Consider the following 17,361-nt stretch of genomic DNA (forward strand, 5'->3'; position numbering starts at 1 on the left):
AACACAGAGCACCAAGGCCTATGGTAGGGATGGTGATGACCCAGGGCTCTGTGGGTCACATTGAAAAAGGTGACCCCAGGCATCCAGGACTTGAAAAACCACGTATGTGTAGAGGAAGAGCTTAGTGACAGTGGAGCAGGGTCTTAGGATGCCTCTTAGGGCTCAGATACTTGGCCTCCTCTGCCACATTTTTTATCTCATCAAGGAACAACAGAGCCCAGAGCACACAGCTGATTCCCCAAAAATTCATACCAAGCCTCACCCCCTTATGATAAAAATACCCCAGTTCTCTGTGGTACTCACCATTTCCTTGCTCCTGCGTCTGAAATTCTGTGTGAATGTTCTCTCCAAACCCAAAAAGCCACTTCAGTTAAGCAGGATGGAAATAGAAGCAGGGCCACCAGTCATCAGTTCTCATGGAGATAAATGTTTGGTCCATACAGCCTGTCAAAGCAGTTGAAATCCTTGTGATTGCAAGAATGTGTAAGATGATCCACAGGTGCCTGGACTGGACTACTTCTCCCCGCACCAACCCGAGATCTGAAATGTAAGAAGGATAGGAAGACAGAGTTCAGAAAGGAGGCAGTGCCAGGTTTTTAGCCCTCAGCTCTTTCCCTTGGCAGGGCTTCCTTCCCTCAAGGAAATGCTCCACCCTGAGGATATTATTTGCATATAAAACACAACAGGCTCCGGCCTTCCAGAGCAGACACTTGCACTCCTCATGCGGCTTCACAGGCCTCTTTCTTGGGGCAACAAGATCACAGATGGAGGAATTTACTCCTACCAGAGCAGAAGAAGCATCCAGGCCTGGCCAGGTTGCAAAATGTAAACCTGATTTCCTCCAGGGAGTTAGGAGTCCAAGGCTGAGGTTGTGGGTCCACCTATGTAACCTGACCCTTTGTAGATCAACACCAAACCAAAAAAAACCAAACCCAGTGCCATCAAGTGGATTCTGACTGATAGCCTCCCTATAGGACAGAGTAGAACTGCCCCATAGAGTTTCCAAGGAGCGCCTGGGGGATTCAAACTGCCGTGGTTAGCAGCCATAACACTTAACCACTACGCAACCAGGGTTTCCGTAGATCAACACACACTATTATTTGATATAAACATAGGTGACTTTTCAGGGACAACATATTTTTCAAGCTTGGTCAATGAACTCATCGTGCTTCACTGACTTTTAACGACGTGGAGTTAAAGCCCTTCTGTTATGCTTTGTTTTGTGTTTTTAATTTTCAACTCTTTTGCTGTTGTGTTGTTAGGTGCTGTCGAGTTGATTCTGACTCACAGCAACCCTACGTACAACAGAACAAAACACTGCCTGGTCCTGTGCCATCCTTACAATCATTGTTATGCTTGAGTCCATTGTTGCAATCACTGTGTCAGTCCATCTTATTGAGGGCCTTCTCTTTTTTCGCTGACCTTCTCCTTTACCAAGCATGATGTCCTTCTCATTTATGGCATTATAATATGTTACAGTGCAGTAAAGTGCTTTTACCTTACTACCCATGGTCTTGTAACTCCCACAGAATGACTAACTCGGACTATGCATATAAGGTGCATAAAACTCTTGCAAGGATTGGACAGCAGCTATGTATATAAGATGCCTGTTGCCTACCAAGCTGAATGGTCAGTTCTGGCATCTTGCTAGGTTTAAAAGAGTTAAGTCAACAGAGGTTAAGGGGAACCTTGCTACCATCAAGAAGAGCCAGGAGTGGAGCACGTCCTTTGGACCCAGAGTCGCTGTGCTGAGACCCTCCTAGACCCAGGAGGAAGACAGCTGTAACACCGAAGACCTCAAGACCCCACTAGAGACAGTATGGCAGGAGCAGCAGCAGTACAACAGTGGGAACCAGGAGAACAGTGTGCAAGCTATCCTGATTGACAAACTGTATTCTGAGTTGTATACTGTTAACTTCAAGTTATTCCTGATCCTGGATTGTGAACGGTTACTCCCCTAATAAACCCCATAACCATGATTATGGTCTATGAGTTCCATGTGGCCACTGCAAGGAATTATCAAACTCAGCAGAGAGCTACAGAATACTGTGGAAGAAATAGCTGATGTCAGTACTGGTAAAAGGTTGGAGAGATGAGGCATATCTGATGTCCACCTCTCAGGAATCAGCTTTGGGCTGATGCTGATTATTCTTATTCCCTTTCCTGAGCTAAGACAAAGTCTGATACTACCAGATTACATTTGTGATCGAACAGTATTTTTCTTAGACATTTTCCAGTTAACACTTATTTTTGCCCCTCAAGTTTTGCTTTTTTTCTTTGCTCTCAGGCCGTAAGACCAGCAGTCTCCAAAATTTTTAGACATCTGGGAGGACTTCTCAACACTCTCTTTCAACTGTATAATAACTGGTTAAACAATAAATCAGAAAATCATTAAGTTTTCTCCAAGGAGCAGTCTCTGGCCTTGGGGCCATTTCTTTCCACCTGCTTATTCACGCACCTAATTCCTGTTCCTAATTCTTGCTCTTAGCGTAAATGTTCTCTCTCTAGCATGATCTTTATACCAGTGTCTCCCATTTAAGAACTATCTTTCCTTTTATTAATTTCTCCAATAGGACACCCAGATGGAAGGAATACAGAGTCATTGTACCAAAAAGAACTGGCTGACATTCAACAATTTCAGGAGGTAGCATATAATCAAGAACTGATGGTACTGAAGGAAGAGGTACAAGCTGCACTGAAGGCACTGGCAAAAAACAAAGCTTCAGGAATTTACGGAATACCAATTGAGATGTTACAACAAACAGATGCAGCACTGGAGGTGCCTGCTCATCTATGCCAAGAAAATTGGAAGACAGCTACCTGGTCAACTAACTGGAAGAGACCCATATCTGTACCCATTCCAAAGAAAGGTGACCCAGCAGAATATGGAAATTATCGAACGATATCATTAATATCACATACAAGTAAAATTCTGCTGAATATTATTCAAATGTGACTTCAGCAGTACCTCAACAGGGAACTACCAGAAATTCAAGCCGGATTCAGAAGAGCATGGGGAACAAGGGCTATCATTGCTGATGACAGATGGATCATGGCTGAAAGCAGAGAACACCAGAAAGATGTTTACCTCCGTTTTGACTAAGCAAAGGCATTCCACTGTGTAGCTCATTACATATTATGGATAACATTGCAAAGAATGGCAATTCCCAAACATTTAATTCTGTGCATAAGGAACCTGTACATAGACCAAGAGACAGTTGTTCTGGATACTGCGTGGTTTAAAATCTGGAAAGGTATGCATCAGGGTTATATGCTTTCACCATACTTATTCAATCTGTATGCTGAGCAAATAATCTGAGAAGCTGGACTACATGAAATGGGTATCAGGATTGGAAGAAGACTCATTAACAACCTGTGATATGCAGATGACACATACTTGCTTGCTCAAAGTGTAGAGGACTTGAAGCACTTACTGATGAAGATCAAAGACCACAGCCTTCAGTAGGGCTTACACCTCAACATAAAAAAAACCAAAAATCCTCACAAGTGGACCAATCAGCAACATCATGATAAACGGAGAAAAGACTGAAGTTGTCAAGGATTTCATTTTACTTGGATTTATAATCAACACACTCACAGAAGCAGTAGTCAAAAAATCAAACAATGCATTGCACCAGGCAAATCTGCTGCAAAAGATCACTTTAAAGTGTTAAAAAGCAAAGATGTCACTTTAAAGACTAAGGTGAACCTGACCCAAGCCATGATGTTTTCAACTGCCTCATACGCATGTGAAAGCTGAACAATGAGTAAGGAAGATCAAAGAAGAATTGACCTATTTGAATTACGGTGCTAGTGAAGAATACCGCATGTATCATGGACTGCCAGAAGAATGAACAAATCTGTCCAGGAAGAAAATACAGCCAGAATGCTCATTTGAAGCAAGGAAGGCAAGACTCTGTCTCACATACTTTGGATATGTTGTCAGGAGGGACCACTCCCTCGAGAAGGACACCACACTTGGTAAAGTAAAGGTCAGAGAAAAAGAGGAAAACCCTCAAAAAGATGGATTGACACAGTGGCCAAAACAATGGGTTCAAGCATAACAATGATTGTGAAGATGGTGCAGGACTGGACAGTGTTTTGTTCTGTTGTACACAGGGTAGTTATGAGTGGGAACCAACTCGATGGCACCTAACAACAAAAACAACAACAGGGACGGAAAGGTAAAAATAAAAGGCACCATATTTTTCTACAGATCTTGACATTACAAGTGGTATTTAATGATCATTTTCCCCTACACATTTTTTAAAAAATTTTAAACATGCAACATTTTCACAATTAAAAAAAATGAGAACATTTATTTTCTCCTCACACGAGTTTTGAACAATGGATTTTTAAATATGATACCAAAAGCGTGAGCAACAAAAGACAACAAAGATAAACTGGACAACATCAAAATAAAATTTTATGCATCAAAGGACTTTATCAGAAAGTGAAGAGACAGAACTAGGGGCCAAGATGGCAGAATAGTCAGACTCTTTCTGTGGTCCCTCTTACAACAAAGACATCATAAAGCAAGTAACCAATTATATAAGACAACCTAGGAGTCCTAATCATTAAAGACAAAGTTGAGTAGTAGAACTGAGCAGCAGGAGGAGGGAGAGACAGTTCCAAAGCAGATAAGTGTCAGTCTTCAGTTACCTAGCTAGCATCCTGCTGGCTGGGTCAGCTGCGGCACAGGGGTTGAGGAAAGCTGTTAACACTCTGGACGCCTTTCACCATTTTGGGAGAGACTGGCTGACAGAGAGTCTGCACAAGTCTCCAGAGCCAGGCGCAAGCAGCGCTGGATCTGCAAAAGTGCAAGCATCTAACCTATCATGTGGGCTTAAAATAACCCCTCTCCCTTTGGGATGGAGAAGTGCCACCTTCTCCTCACCCACCACTATCCTCCCTCTGCTCAGGCACCACTCCAACAGTATTCAACAAGTGCTAAGACCCTTAGGCTGGAAATAAGGGCTAGCCTGCCCAAACCAGCGTTGCAGCTTCAGGAAAAAACAAAACAAAACAAAAAAACAGGCCAAGTCCCCTAAGCTGGGATCTTAGGAACTCAGTCTCACAGCTTTAAAAAATTACTGCTCTCCCTAACCCAGAAATCCAGGGCAAGCACTGCCCCTCTGTCTATGCACTGACATAAGGGGCCCATGGATTTCGAATGGCCCGTCACGCCTGCCTAGACCTTTGTAAGCCCATTCAACAGAATGGCCCTCATTAGCATAGAACAACAGGGTATATACCTGACGCCTATTTTCAAATGCAGCAGCCAAGGGGAAGTTGCAGATTCGTGACATTTGATACTGCTCTATCCATTAAACAGGGTCCTCATCCACCCACACGGGGCCAGAGGACTGGTGGTTTCAAACATTCCACCTAGCCACCCACAACAGGGGTCCGAGAATAAGTGGTGTCTCCCAGTCCTTACAGCCAACCACATTGGGTGCCCAAAGTCCAGCTGCAAAACTCACCAAACAACATGCTCTAGGGGACAGGAACATGCCTTCCACCCGGGCACTCATAGGCAGTTGTCGTCAGCCCCCTACCTTGCTGAGCACACAGCCTCCTACAGCAGCCAGATACCTGTACCTGCTCCAGTCACCCCTATATAACCCTGCCCATCTAGAACTGTAAGTAAGAGTGTGCACCACACGCTTGGTAACCAACAACCTGGATACCTGAGCTGAATCTGTACAAGAAAAGTAAACAGACTCCTGGGTTCACACCCCTAATAGCAGCTCTAACCACCTGATGACAGGATGTGACAGCTTCAAAGAACCCAACAACCAAAGTACCTCACATGCCTAGCCTACTTGGGCATATCAAAACAAAACAAAAAGCTAAGACACAGGAAACAAACATACAATAATAATTTATTGATGGCTCAGAGGCATTTTTTTTTTTTTTCAGAGGCAGCAGTGCATATCAAATCACATAAAGAAGCAGGTCAAGATGGTTTTAGCAAGGGACCAAAACAAAGAACCAGGCAATCTTCCAGAGGAAGATAAGGTCTTTGAATTACCAGAGTTAGAATTCAAAAGGTTAACATACAGAGCTCTTCAAGAGGTCAGGAAGGAAAGCAGGCAAAACTCAGACCAAGGCAACAAACACACAAACAAAGCAATAGAGGAATTCAGGAAAGCAATACAGGAACAGAACATAAATTTAACAGGTTGCTAGAAACCACAGGGGGACAGTAAATAAAAATTCAAAAAATTAAAATAAAATTTCAGAATTAGAAAACTCAATAGAAGGTCATGGAGCAAAATTAATGCAATGGAAGTCAGAATTAGTGAGACTGAAGATAAAACCCTAGACACCAATTTATTGGAGGAAAATCAAATAAAAGAATTTAAAAAAATAAGACTGTTTAAGAATTATATGGGATGCTATCTAAAGGGAAAACGTACAAGTGATTGGAGCACCAGAACAGGGGGGGGCGAGGGTGTTAACAGAATATACAGAGAGAATTACTGAAGATTTGCGGGCAGAAAACTTCCCTGATATGGTAAAAGACGAGAAAATATCTAGTTAAGAAGCTTATTGAACCCCAAACAGGGTAGATTCCAAGAGAAAGTCACCAAGACATTATAATCAAACCAGCCAAAACCAAAGATAAAGACAACTTTAAGAACATCTAGGGAGAAAAGAAAAGTCACCTACAAAGGAGAGTCAGTGAGTCTAAGCTCTGATTACTCAGCAGAAACCATGCAGGCAAGAAGGTAATGGGAGGACATATATAAAACTTGAAGGAATAAATTGCTATCCAAGAATTATATATCCAGCTAAACTGTCTCTCAAATATGATGGTGAAATTACGGCATTCCCAGATAAACAGAAGTTAAGAGAACTCATAAAAACCAAACCAAAATTGGAGTCCTTCAGCTAGAGAAGCAACAATATCAGGCAACAACCCAAGACTAGAACACAGGACAGAAAAACCAGATATCAACCCAGATAGGGAAGTCACAAAAAAAAACCCTCAAAGCTAAAAGACTGAAAATAGGGAAACAGAGACATTATTATGTAAATTATGATAAAATTAGAACAAAAAAGAGGGACTAAATAGTGTAGTCATTGAATTTTCACATGGACAAGTTAAGGTGATACCAAGAAATAAAAGATTGCTTTAAGCTTAGAAACAGAGGTAAGTTTTAAGGTAACCATAGAGGAAACTAACAAATCTACCCATCAAAATAAAAAACAAGAACAACATAGAGACACCAAACCCAAAAACCCACTGCAGTCAAGTCAACTCTGACTCATAGAGACCCTATAGGACAGAGCAGAACTGCCCTACAGGGTTTCCAAGGAGCGCCTGATGGATTCGAACTGCCGAACTTTGGTTAGCAGCCATAGCTCTTAACCACTATGCCACCAGGGTTTCCAAAAAACCTGCTGCCACTGACTTGATTCAGACTCACAGAAACCCTACAGGACAGAGCAGAACTTCCCCACAGAGTTTCCAAGGAGTGCCTGGTGGATTCGAAATGCCAACCTTTTGGTTAGCAGGCGTAATGACATAGCAAACGCGAAATCAGCAATAATGAAAATACATAAAGAAAACCAACTCAGCACAGAAAACTAAGGGGAACAAAGAAACTGTCAACCACACACATACACAAAAATACTTCAAAATGACAGCCCTAAGCTCATATCTATCAACAATTACATTGATATAAATGGACTAAATGTACCAAATAGAGAAACAAAAAGTGGCAGAATGGATTTAAAAAAAAACACATAATCCATCTATATGCTGCCTACAAGAGACAAATCCTAGACTTGAAGACACAAACAAACTAAAACTGAAAGGATGGAAAAATATATATCAAGTAAAAAACAAAAAAAGAGCAGGAGTGGCAATATTAATCTCTGACAAAAAAGACTTTAAAGTAAAATTCAACACAAATGATAAGGAAGGACACTATATAATGATTAAAGAGTAAATACACCAAGAGTACATAACCATAATAAACATACACACACCCAATGACAAGGCTCCAAAATACACAAAACTCTAACAGCATTGAAAAGAGAAATAGACAGCTCCACAATAATAGTAGGAGGCATCAACACAGAACTTTGGTGAAGGACAGAACATCTAGAAAGAAAATCAGTAAAGGCACAGAAGATCTAAATGTCACATTCAGCCAGCTTGACTTCACAGACGTATACAGAATACTCCACTCAACAACAGCCAAGTATACATTCTTTTCCAATGCACACAGAACATTCTATGGACGAGAACACATATTAAGCCAAAAGCAAGTCTTAACAGAACACAAACATAAAAATAGTACAAAGCATCTTTTCTGACCATAAACTCATAAAAGTAGAAATCAATAACAGAAAAAGGAATAAAAATCTAATACATGGAAACTGAACAAAACTTTGCTCCAAAACTACTGGGCTATAGATGAAATCAAGGACAGAATAAAGAAATTCACAGAAACAAATGAGAATGAAAACATATCTTACCAGAACCTTTGGGAAACAGCAAAAGCAGTGCTCAGAGATCAATTTATAGCCATAAATGCACACACCCAAAAAGAAAGGGCCAAAATCAAAACATTAACCCTACAACTTGGAAAAATAGAAAGGGAGCAGCAAAAGAAGCCCTCGGGCACCAGAAGAAAAGAAATAAAGATTAGAGTAGAAATAAATGAAATAGACAAAAGAAAAAAAATTGAAAGCATCAAGAAAACCAAAAGCTGGTTCTTTGAAAACATCAACAAAATCACTAAAACAAAAACCAAACCCACTGCCGTCAAGTCGATTCCAACTCATAGAACCACTGGCCAAACTGACAAAAGAAAAACAGGGGAGAAAGCAAAAAACCCAAATAGTAAATGAGATGGGCAATATCACAACAGACCCAACTGAAATAAAAAGGATCACAACAAAATACTATAAAAAATTGTACTCCAACAAATTTGAAAACTTAGAGGAAATGGAAAAATTCCTAGAAACACACTACCTACCTAAACTAACACAAAACGATATAGAGAAATGAAATAAATCTATAACAAAAGAAGAGATTGAAGAAGTAATAAACTCCAAATGAAGACAACAAAAAAAGGCCCTGGCTCTAACAGCTTCAGTAGAGAATTCTACCAAACTTTCAGAAAAGAGTTAACACTAGTACTACTAAAGATATTTCAGGGCATAGAAAAGGACAGAATACTACCAAACTCATTCTATGAATCCAGCATAACCCTGATACCAAAACCAGATGAAGACACCCCCCACAAAAAAGAAAATTACGTACCAATATCTCTCATGAACATGGAGACAAAAATCCTCAAGAGAAATTCTAGCCAACAGAACTCAAGAACATATCAAAAAATAATTCATCATAACCAAGTGGGATTCATACCAGGTATGCAAGGATGATTCAACATAAGAAAAACAATTAATGTAATCCATCACATAAATAAAAAACAAGAACCACATGATCTCATCAATTGACGCAGAGAAGGCATTTCAAGAAGCCCAACACCCATTCATGATAAAAACTCTCAGCAAAATAGGATACAAAGGAAATTCCTCCACATAATAAAGACCATTTATACAAAGCCAACGGCCAACATCATCCCAGAGTCTGAAAGCATTCCTCTTGAGAAGGGGAAGCAGACAAGGATGCCCTTTATCACCACTCTTATTCAACATTGTGCCGGAGGTCTCAGCCAGAGCAATAAGGCAAGAAAAAGAATTAAAGGGCATCCAAACTGGTAAGGAAGAAGTAAAATATCCATATTCGCAGATGATATAATCTTATACACAGAAAACTTCAAAGAATCCACAAGAAAACTACTGGAACTAACAGATGATTTCAACAAAGTATCAGGATACAAGATAAACATACAAAAATCATTGGATTCCTCTATACCAACAATGAGAACTTTGAAAAGGAAATCACCAAATCAATACCATTTACAATAGCGCTCGAGAAGATAAAACATTTAGGAATAAACCTAACCAGAGATGTAAAAGACCTATACAAAGAAAATTACAAGACACTACTCCAAGAAACCAAGAGAGACCTACAGAAGTAGAAAAACATACCATCCTCATGGATATTTTATTTAGTCATAAAAGAAGTGAAGTACTCATAAATGCTGCTACATAGATGAACCTTGAAAATGCTATGCTAACCAGAATGGAGACACAATGTGAAGAATGTATCCAGTGTCACCGAACAATTTATGTAGAAATTGTCAAATGGGGACCTATTTTGCTGTGTAAATTTTCACTGAAAATTCAATGTTATTAAAAAAATAAAAAACAAAAACATACACATGTATAATGTTCTGCATCCCACTTTGGTGAGTGGCATCTGGGGTCTTAAAAGCTTGCAAGAGGCCATCTAAGATGCATCAATTGGTTCCAATCCACTTGGAGCAAAGGAGAATGAAGAACACCAAACACACAATGAAAACATTAGCCCAAAAGACAAAAGGGTCACACAAACCAGAGATTCCAACAGCCTGATACCAGAAGAACTAGATGGTGCTTGGCTACCACCAGTGACCCCCTCATAGGGAAGACAACAAAGAGTCCCAGATGGATCCAGCGGTAGAAAAGTGCAGAGTGGAGCAGAACTAAAATTCTTATAAAAAACCCAGACTTAATGGTCTGACAGATACTGGAGAAAACCCAGAAACTACAGCCCCCAGATGTTCTGTTAACCCAGAACTAAAACCATTCCCGAAGCCCACTCTTCAGACAAAGATTAGACTGACTATAAGACAAAAAATAATACTCATCAACAGTGTGCTTCTTAGTTCAACCAGATACACGAGACAAAACCGGCAGCTCTTATCCGGAGGGAGGATGAGGAGGCAGGCAGGGACAGGAACTGGTCGAATGGACACAAGAAACTCAGGGTGGAAAGTGGGAATGTGCTGTCACATTGTAGGGATGGCAACTAATGTCACAGAATATGTGTATAAATTTTTATATGAGAAATTAACTTGAGCTGTAACATATTACAATTTAAGCACAATTAAAAAAAAAAGACACAAACTATAGAGCAGGAGAAAATATTTGGGAATCATATATGATACGGGTTTAATATCCAGGATAAAGAACTCCTACCACTCAACATCATAAAGACAGACAAATCATTTTACAAATGGACACAAAACTTAAAAAGACATTTCGCCAAAGATACACAAATAGCCAATAAGCGCATGAAAGGGTGCTCAGTGTCATTAGTCATCAGGGAAATGCAAATCAAAACCACAATAAGATACCGCCTCACCCCTACCAGGATGGCTACTCTCAGAAAAACAGAAAACAAGAGTTAGGGAGAATGCAGAGAAATTGTTGGTGGGATTGTAAAATGGTACAGCTTCCGTGGAAAACAGCGTGGTGGTTCTTCAAAAAGTTAAATATACAATTACCATGACCTGGAAATTTCCATTCCTAGGTATATACCCAAAAGGCTTGAGAGCAGAGATGCAAACAGGTACTTTTACACCAATGTTCCCTGCAACACCACTGAAAAATAGCCCCAAAGTGGAAAGAATCCAAATGCCTATCAACAGATGCACAGATAAACAAAATGTAGCACAACTATACCAAACTGTTGCCGTTGAGTTTATTCTGACTGATAGGGACCCTACAGGACACAGTAGGTAGAACTGCCCCATAGTGTTTCCAAGGCTGTAATCTACAGAAGCAGACTGCCACATCTTTCCCCTGCTAAGGGCCTGGTGGGTTAGAACCGTTGACCTTTTGGTTAGCAGTTGAGCGCTTAACCACCGTGCCACTAGGGCTCTTACTATTTAGTCATAAAAAAGAAATGAAGTACTCATAAATGCTGCCACATAGATGAACCTTGAAAATGCTATGCTAAGCAGAATGGAGACACAAGAATGACTCCAGTGTCACTGAACAATTTATGTAGAAATGGTCAGATGGAAACCTATTTTGCCGTGTAAACTTTCACTGAAAATAAAATGTTATTAAAAACATAAAAAATAAATGCACGTATAATAAGTTAGACACAAAAAGACAAATATCGTACGATCCCACTTAGATGAAATGTCTAAAATAGGCAAATGCACAGCAACCAAAGTTTATTACTGATTACTAGAGGGGGATGAGAGGGGAAAGGAGAAATGAATGCTTCAGAGGTGCTGAGTTTCTCTGCTAAGGGTGATGGAAAACCTTGGAAACTGATAGTGGTGATGGTTGCAGAACATGGTGAAAGTAATTAATGTTATTGAACTGTACATATAAAAATATTCCAAACAGGAAAAGATTTTGCTATACATATTTTTCCACACACAAACACACACACAAAAGAGAGCATGAAATGACACTATTACAAAAAGAATTTAGCTTCTTGGACCGAGAGTGGGTGAAAAAAGGGAAATTTAGACACATCAGCAGCTACATCACATTTTACTTTTGTTGAACTATGATTGGCCATATTCTAATACAATCATGCCAAAAATGTCTGACTTACAAATTCCTCGAAATGTGCCTCTTACTAAATATTCTCCTCCTGAAACTGGGATAAATATGGTCCTAAATCGGCTGCAAAAGATCTGCTTAAAGTGTTAAAAGCAGAGACCTCACCTTGAGGACTAATGTGCGCCTGACTCAAGCCATGTCTTCAACCCTCTCAAACGCATGCGAAAGCTAGACACTGAATAAGGAAGGCCGAAAACTGATGTCTTTGAGTTTTGGAGGCCGACTGCAGGAGGTGGGAGCAGTGCGTTCAGGTTCAGGCTAATTCCCCTGGGGTTCCATGAGGCCCGAGAATCTGCATTTCTCACAAACTCCCAGGTGTAGATGACGCTGCTAGCCTGGGAACCGCACTGTTGATTAACGAGGATTTACACGATTTTACCTGTGAATGCACCGAGAGCCCCACGCCCAGCCCACCACTTCTACCTTCCAGACCACGGCAGGTAGAAAGCAGCTGCAGGTAGAAAGGGTGGGCCGGGCTCTCCGAGAAGTCGGCGGCAGGAAAGAGGCGGCGGCAGCGGCTGCGGCAGCAACGACAGGAAAGTGGCGGCTGCAGAAAAGCGGCGGCGGCGATAGCAGGAGCCACAAGAAAGCGACCGGGTAGCAGGACAGCAGCGGCGGCGGAGACGGGAGGCCCCGGGCACAGCCAGACTAGAAGAAGTCAGGGTTGCGCACGAGAGCAAGAGAAGTGCCCTTAGCCCGGCCGGCTGCACGTAATACCTGACCGGGTCGAACTGCTACAGACACAGACGGCCGAGCAAACGAGGCTGGGGCCTCGATGTGCACTTCCGCTTCCGGTTTCTTGGCGTCTGTGCAAACGAAAGGGTTTCCCTGTGTAGCCAAGAGGCGCCGCCCAGTGACCGGGGGTATTCACTGACTTGCTCTGGAATTATAGATTGTCCGGGCTCTTTCTTTCTTTTATGGTATCCTTTTTGTTAGTATTGGCATAAATGTTTTGCCAGCCTTTTTTTTTTTTTTTGCCTCTGGAACTCAGAGGTAAGGGTTTATTACGGTTCTAATGCATTTAGGGTCAAGGTGGGTCCTTTTTGAAATGCGTGATGCTCTGCAGCCGTGAGTTGGAGCCTCGCAGTTGTGTAGGTTGAGCCTTCTATTAGGCGATGCTTCTTGGGCGTTTTACTTTTGTAAACTTTTGCCCCTTTTTAAAAATATTTGTGTGAGATAAGGCTTGCAAGCATAATCATGGCTTCCTGTGTCGGGGGCCTGGATGGGTTTGTTTCGGTTTTTCTGTGTCATATTTGGAAACCAGAGGTTCCCTGTGTAACCTAATGGAAAGGCACCTTCAATAAATTATGTAGTTCTCTTTGGTATATTGTCACACTACAGATGGGTGGCACCACAGTACCACTAGTCTCAGAGGTAGAGTTTATTGCCAGATCATATTTCTCAAAATCTGTATTACCAACCAAAAATTTAAACACACTCAACTAGTAAGCATGCATTTCAATACTGAAATAACACCATCAAAAATTTTCTTTAAAAATAAAAATTTGGTAAGCCTAAGTTTTTTAATGTGTTTGTTGTTGTTAGGTGCCATCGAGTGGGTTCTGACCCATAGTGACCCTATGTACAAGAGAGCAAAACACTGCCTGGTCCTGTACCATCCTCGAGATCATTGCTAAGTTGGAGGCCATTGTTGCAGTCACTGTGTCAATCCCTCTCATTGAGGGTCTTCCTCTTTTTGATGATCCTGTACTTTACAAAGCATTCTGTCATTCTCCAGGGACTGGTCCATCTTCATAACATGTCCAAAGTACATAAGACGAAGTCTTAACATCCTCGCTTCTAAGGAACATTATGGCTGTACTTCTTCCAATACACATTTGTTCATTCTTCTGGCAGTCCATGGTGTATTCGATATTATTCGCCAACGCCATAATTCAAATGCTGCAGTTCTTAGTCTTCCATATTGGTTGTTCAGCTTTCGCAAGGATATGAGATGATTGAAAATACTATGGCTTTGGTTCGAGTACACCTTAGTCCTCAAGATGACATTTTTGCTTTTTTAACACTTTAAAGAGGTTTATTTTTTTTTTATTGTGCTTTAAGTGAAAGTTTACAAATCAAGTCAGTCAAGTTCGAACTGCCAACTTTAGTTTACCAGCCAGTTACTTATGCACACCTTACCATGTTCTCCTAGCTGCTCTCCCCCAATGAGACAGCATACTGTCTCCACTCTTGTCTCCACTCTGTATTCCGCATGACCATTCAACCAGCTCCTGTCCCCCTCTGCTTTTTCATCTTGCCTCCAGACAGGAGCTGCCCACATTTTCATGTGTCTACTGGAGCCAAGAAGCTCACTCCTCACCAGTATCATTTTCTGTCTTACAGTCCAGCCCAACCCCTGTTTGAAGAGTTGGCTTCATGAATGGTTCCAGTCTTGGCCTAGCAGAGGGTCCGGGGACATTGACCTCCGAAGTCTCTCCAGTCTCAGTCAGACCATTAAGTCTGGTCTTTTTATGAGAATTTGAGGCCTGCATCCTACTGTTCTCCTGCTCCATCAGGGATTCTCTGTTGTGTTCCCTGTCAGGGCAGTCATCAGTGGTAGCCGGGCACCATCTAGTTCTTCTGGACTCAGGCCGATGTAGTCTCTGGTTGATGTGGCCATTTCTGTCTCTTGGGCTCATATTTACTTTGTGTCTTTGGTGGTCTTCATTCTCCTTTGCTCCAGGTGGGTTGAGACCAACTGATACGTGTTAGATGGCCGCTTCCTAGCCTTTAAGACCCCCGGGTGCCACTCACCAAAATGGGATGCAGAAGGTTTTCTTAATACATTTTGTTATGCCAAATGACCTAGATGTCCCCTGAAACCATGGTCCCCAGACCCCCATCCCTGCTACTCTGGCCTTCGAAGTGTTTGATTGTATTCAGGAAACTTCGTTGCTTTTAATTTAGTCCAGTTGTGTTGACCTCCTCCATATAGTGTGCTCCCTTTCCCTTCACCTAAAATAGTTCTTGTCTGCTATCTAGTTAGTGAATACTCCTTTTCCTTGCTCCCCATCCTAAAGAGGTCTTTTGCAGCAGATTTGCTCAAAGCAATGTGATGTTTGATTTCTTGACTGCTGCTTCCATGGATGTTGATTGTGGATTCAAGTAAAATGAAATCCTTGACAACTTCAATCTTTTCTCCATTTATCATGATGTTGCTTATTGGTCCAGTTGTGAGGATTTTGGTTTTCTTTATGCTGGATCGGAATTACATTAAATGTATATAGATCGCTTTTGGTAGGATAGACATTTTTATAATGTTAAGTCTTCCTGTCCATGAGCAAGGTATGTTTTTCCACTTACGTAAGTCTCTTTTGGTTTCTTGCAGAAGTGTATCATTGTTTTCTTTGTATAAGTCTTTTACATCTCTGGTAAGATTTATTCCTAAGTATTTTATCTTCTTGGGGGCTACTGTAAATGGCATTGATTTGGTGATTTCCTCTTCAATGTTCTTTTTGTTGGTGCAGAGGAATCCAACTGATTTTTGTATGTTTATCTTGTATCCCGATACTTTGCTGAACTCTTAGTTTCAGTAGTTTTCTGGAGGATTCCTTAGGGTTTTTTGTGTATGAGATCATGTCATCTGCAAACAGAGATACTTTTTTACTTTTTCCTTGCTGATCTGGATGCCCTTTATTTCTTTATCTAGCCCAATTGCTCTGGCTAGGACCTCCAGCACAATATTGAATAAGAGTGGTGATAAAGGGCATCCTTGTCTGGTTCCCAATCTCAATGGGAGTGCTCTCAGGCTCTCTCCTTTAGGGTGATGTTGGCTGTTGGCTTTGTATAAATGCTCTTTATTATGTTGAGGAATTTTCCTTCCGTTCCTATTTTGCTGAGAGTTGTTATCATGAATGGGTGTTGAACTTTGTCAAATGCCTTTTCTGCATTAATTGATAAAATCATGTGATTCTTGTCTTTTGTTTTATTTATGTGGTGGATTCCATTAATTGTTTTTCTAATGTTGAACTGTCCCTTCCTACCTGGTATGAATCCCACTTGGCCATGGTGAATTATTTTTTTGATACGTTGTTGAATTCTATTACCAAAAAACTACTACCATCGAGTTGAATTCTGTGGGCTAGAATTTTGTTGAGGATCTTTGCATCTACGTTCATGAGGGATATAGGTCTATAATTTTCTTTTTTTTTTTTTTTTGGTGTCTTTACCTGGTTTTGGTATCAGGGTTGTGGTGGCTTCATAGAATGAGTTTGGTAGTATCCCATCTGTTTTTTCCTTTTATGTTGTCATCTCATGATTTTTTTTTGGGGAGGGGGGAAGGGGGACATATATAACAAAATACTTGCTGCTTCAGCCATTTTTGCATGTACAATTAAGGAACAATTACCTTCACTGTTTTGTACCTATTCTTGATATTTCATATATGTGCTTCCATTCTCATGACACTGTCATAAGCTGGTTCTGACTTAAGTCAAATACCTCTTTTTTTTAGTTTTCATTTTTATTAGCTTTTATTATCAGTATCCTTATAAATTTGATCTTTTTTTGTCTTTGGGGGTTGGAAACATTACATGGAAACTTACATACAGATTTTAATATGTACGTACTTACATAAAAAAATACACTTGTCCATAAAAAATGGACAATGTTGGCATTTTGTCAGTTGCAATAATAACTCTACTTGTGGAAGATTCTGGATCATCCACATTATCCCTGGGAATGGGGATGGTATCTCCAGTCAGAAAATTAGAGTTGTCTGTAAGGTCTTTTTATGCACTGTAACATTGTAATACATACCACTAACAATGAGATATAAAATAAATAAATAACAGACGGTCATACGTGCTGTTTGTCACAACTCGAATCCATCACAAGTTGGTAACTACCTGTAGTGGGAGC

At 40.8% G+C, this 17,361-nt stretch overlaps 3 protein-coding genes across 3 annotated transcripts in view; 1 reads left to right on the forward strand and 2 right to left on the reverse strand.

The window, feature by feature from the left end:
• Positions 1–12,969, reverse strand: part of LOC126072286 (zinc finger protein 883-like) — a 37,896-nt gene extending 24,927 nt beyond the window's left edge. Inside the window, exons 1-2 of the mRNA XM_049877184.1 lie at positions 12,878–12,969; positions 304–540 (exon numbers count right to left, since the gene is read on the reverse strand). Of these exons, the coding sequence (XP_049733141.1) occupies positions 304–306 (3 nt within the window). The 5' untranslated portion in view covers positions 307–540; positions 12,878–12,969. The remainder of the gene's footprint in view (positions 1–303; positions 541–12,877) is intronic.
• Positions 1–13,267, reverse strand: part of LOC126072284 (zinc finger protein 420-like) — a 160,954-nt gene extending 147,687 nt beyond the window's left edge. Inside the window, exon 1 of the mRNA XM_049877178.1 lies at positions 12,922–13,267. The gene's annotated coding sequence lies outside the window, so the exon portion shown is untranslated. The remainder of the gene's footprint in view (positions 1–12,921) is intronic.
• The window catches only part of LOC126071242 (zinc finger protein OZF-like), a 43,606-nt gene continuing 39,128 nt past the window's right edge, over positions 12,884–17,361 (forward strand). Inside the window, exon 1 of the mRNA XM_049875479.1 lies at positions 12,884–13,095. Within this exon, the coding sequence (XP_049731436.1) occupies positions 12,884–13,095 (212 nt within the window). The remainder of the gene's footprint in view (positions 13,096–17,361) is intronic.

Source organism: Elephas maximus, chromosome 3, assembly GCF_024166365.1.
Source record: "Elephas maximus indicus isolate mEleMax1 chromosome 3, mEleMax1 primary haplotype, whole genome shotgun sequence".
Lineage (NCBI taxonomy): Eukaryota > Metazoa > Chordata > Mammalia > Proboscidea > Elephantidae > Elephas > Elephas maximus.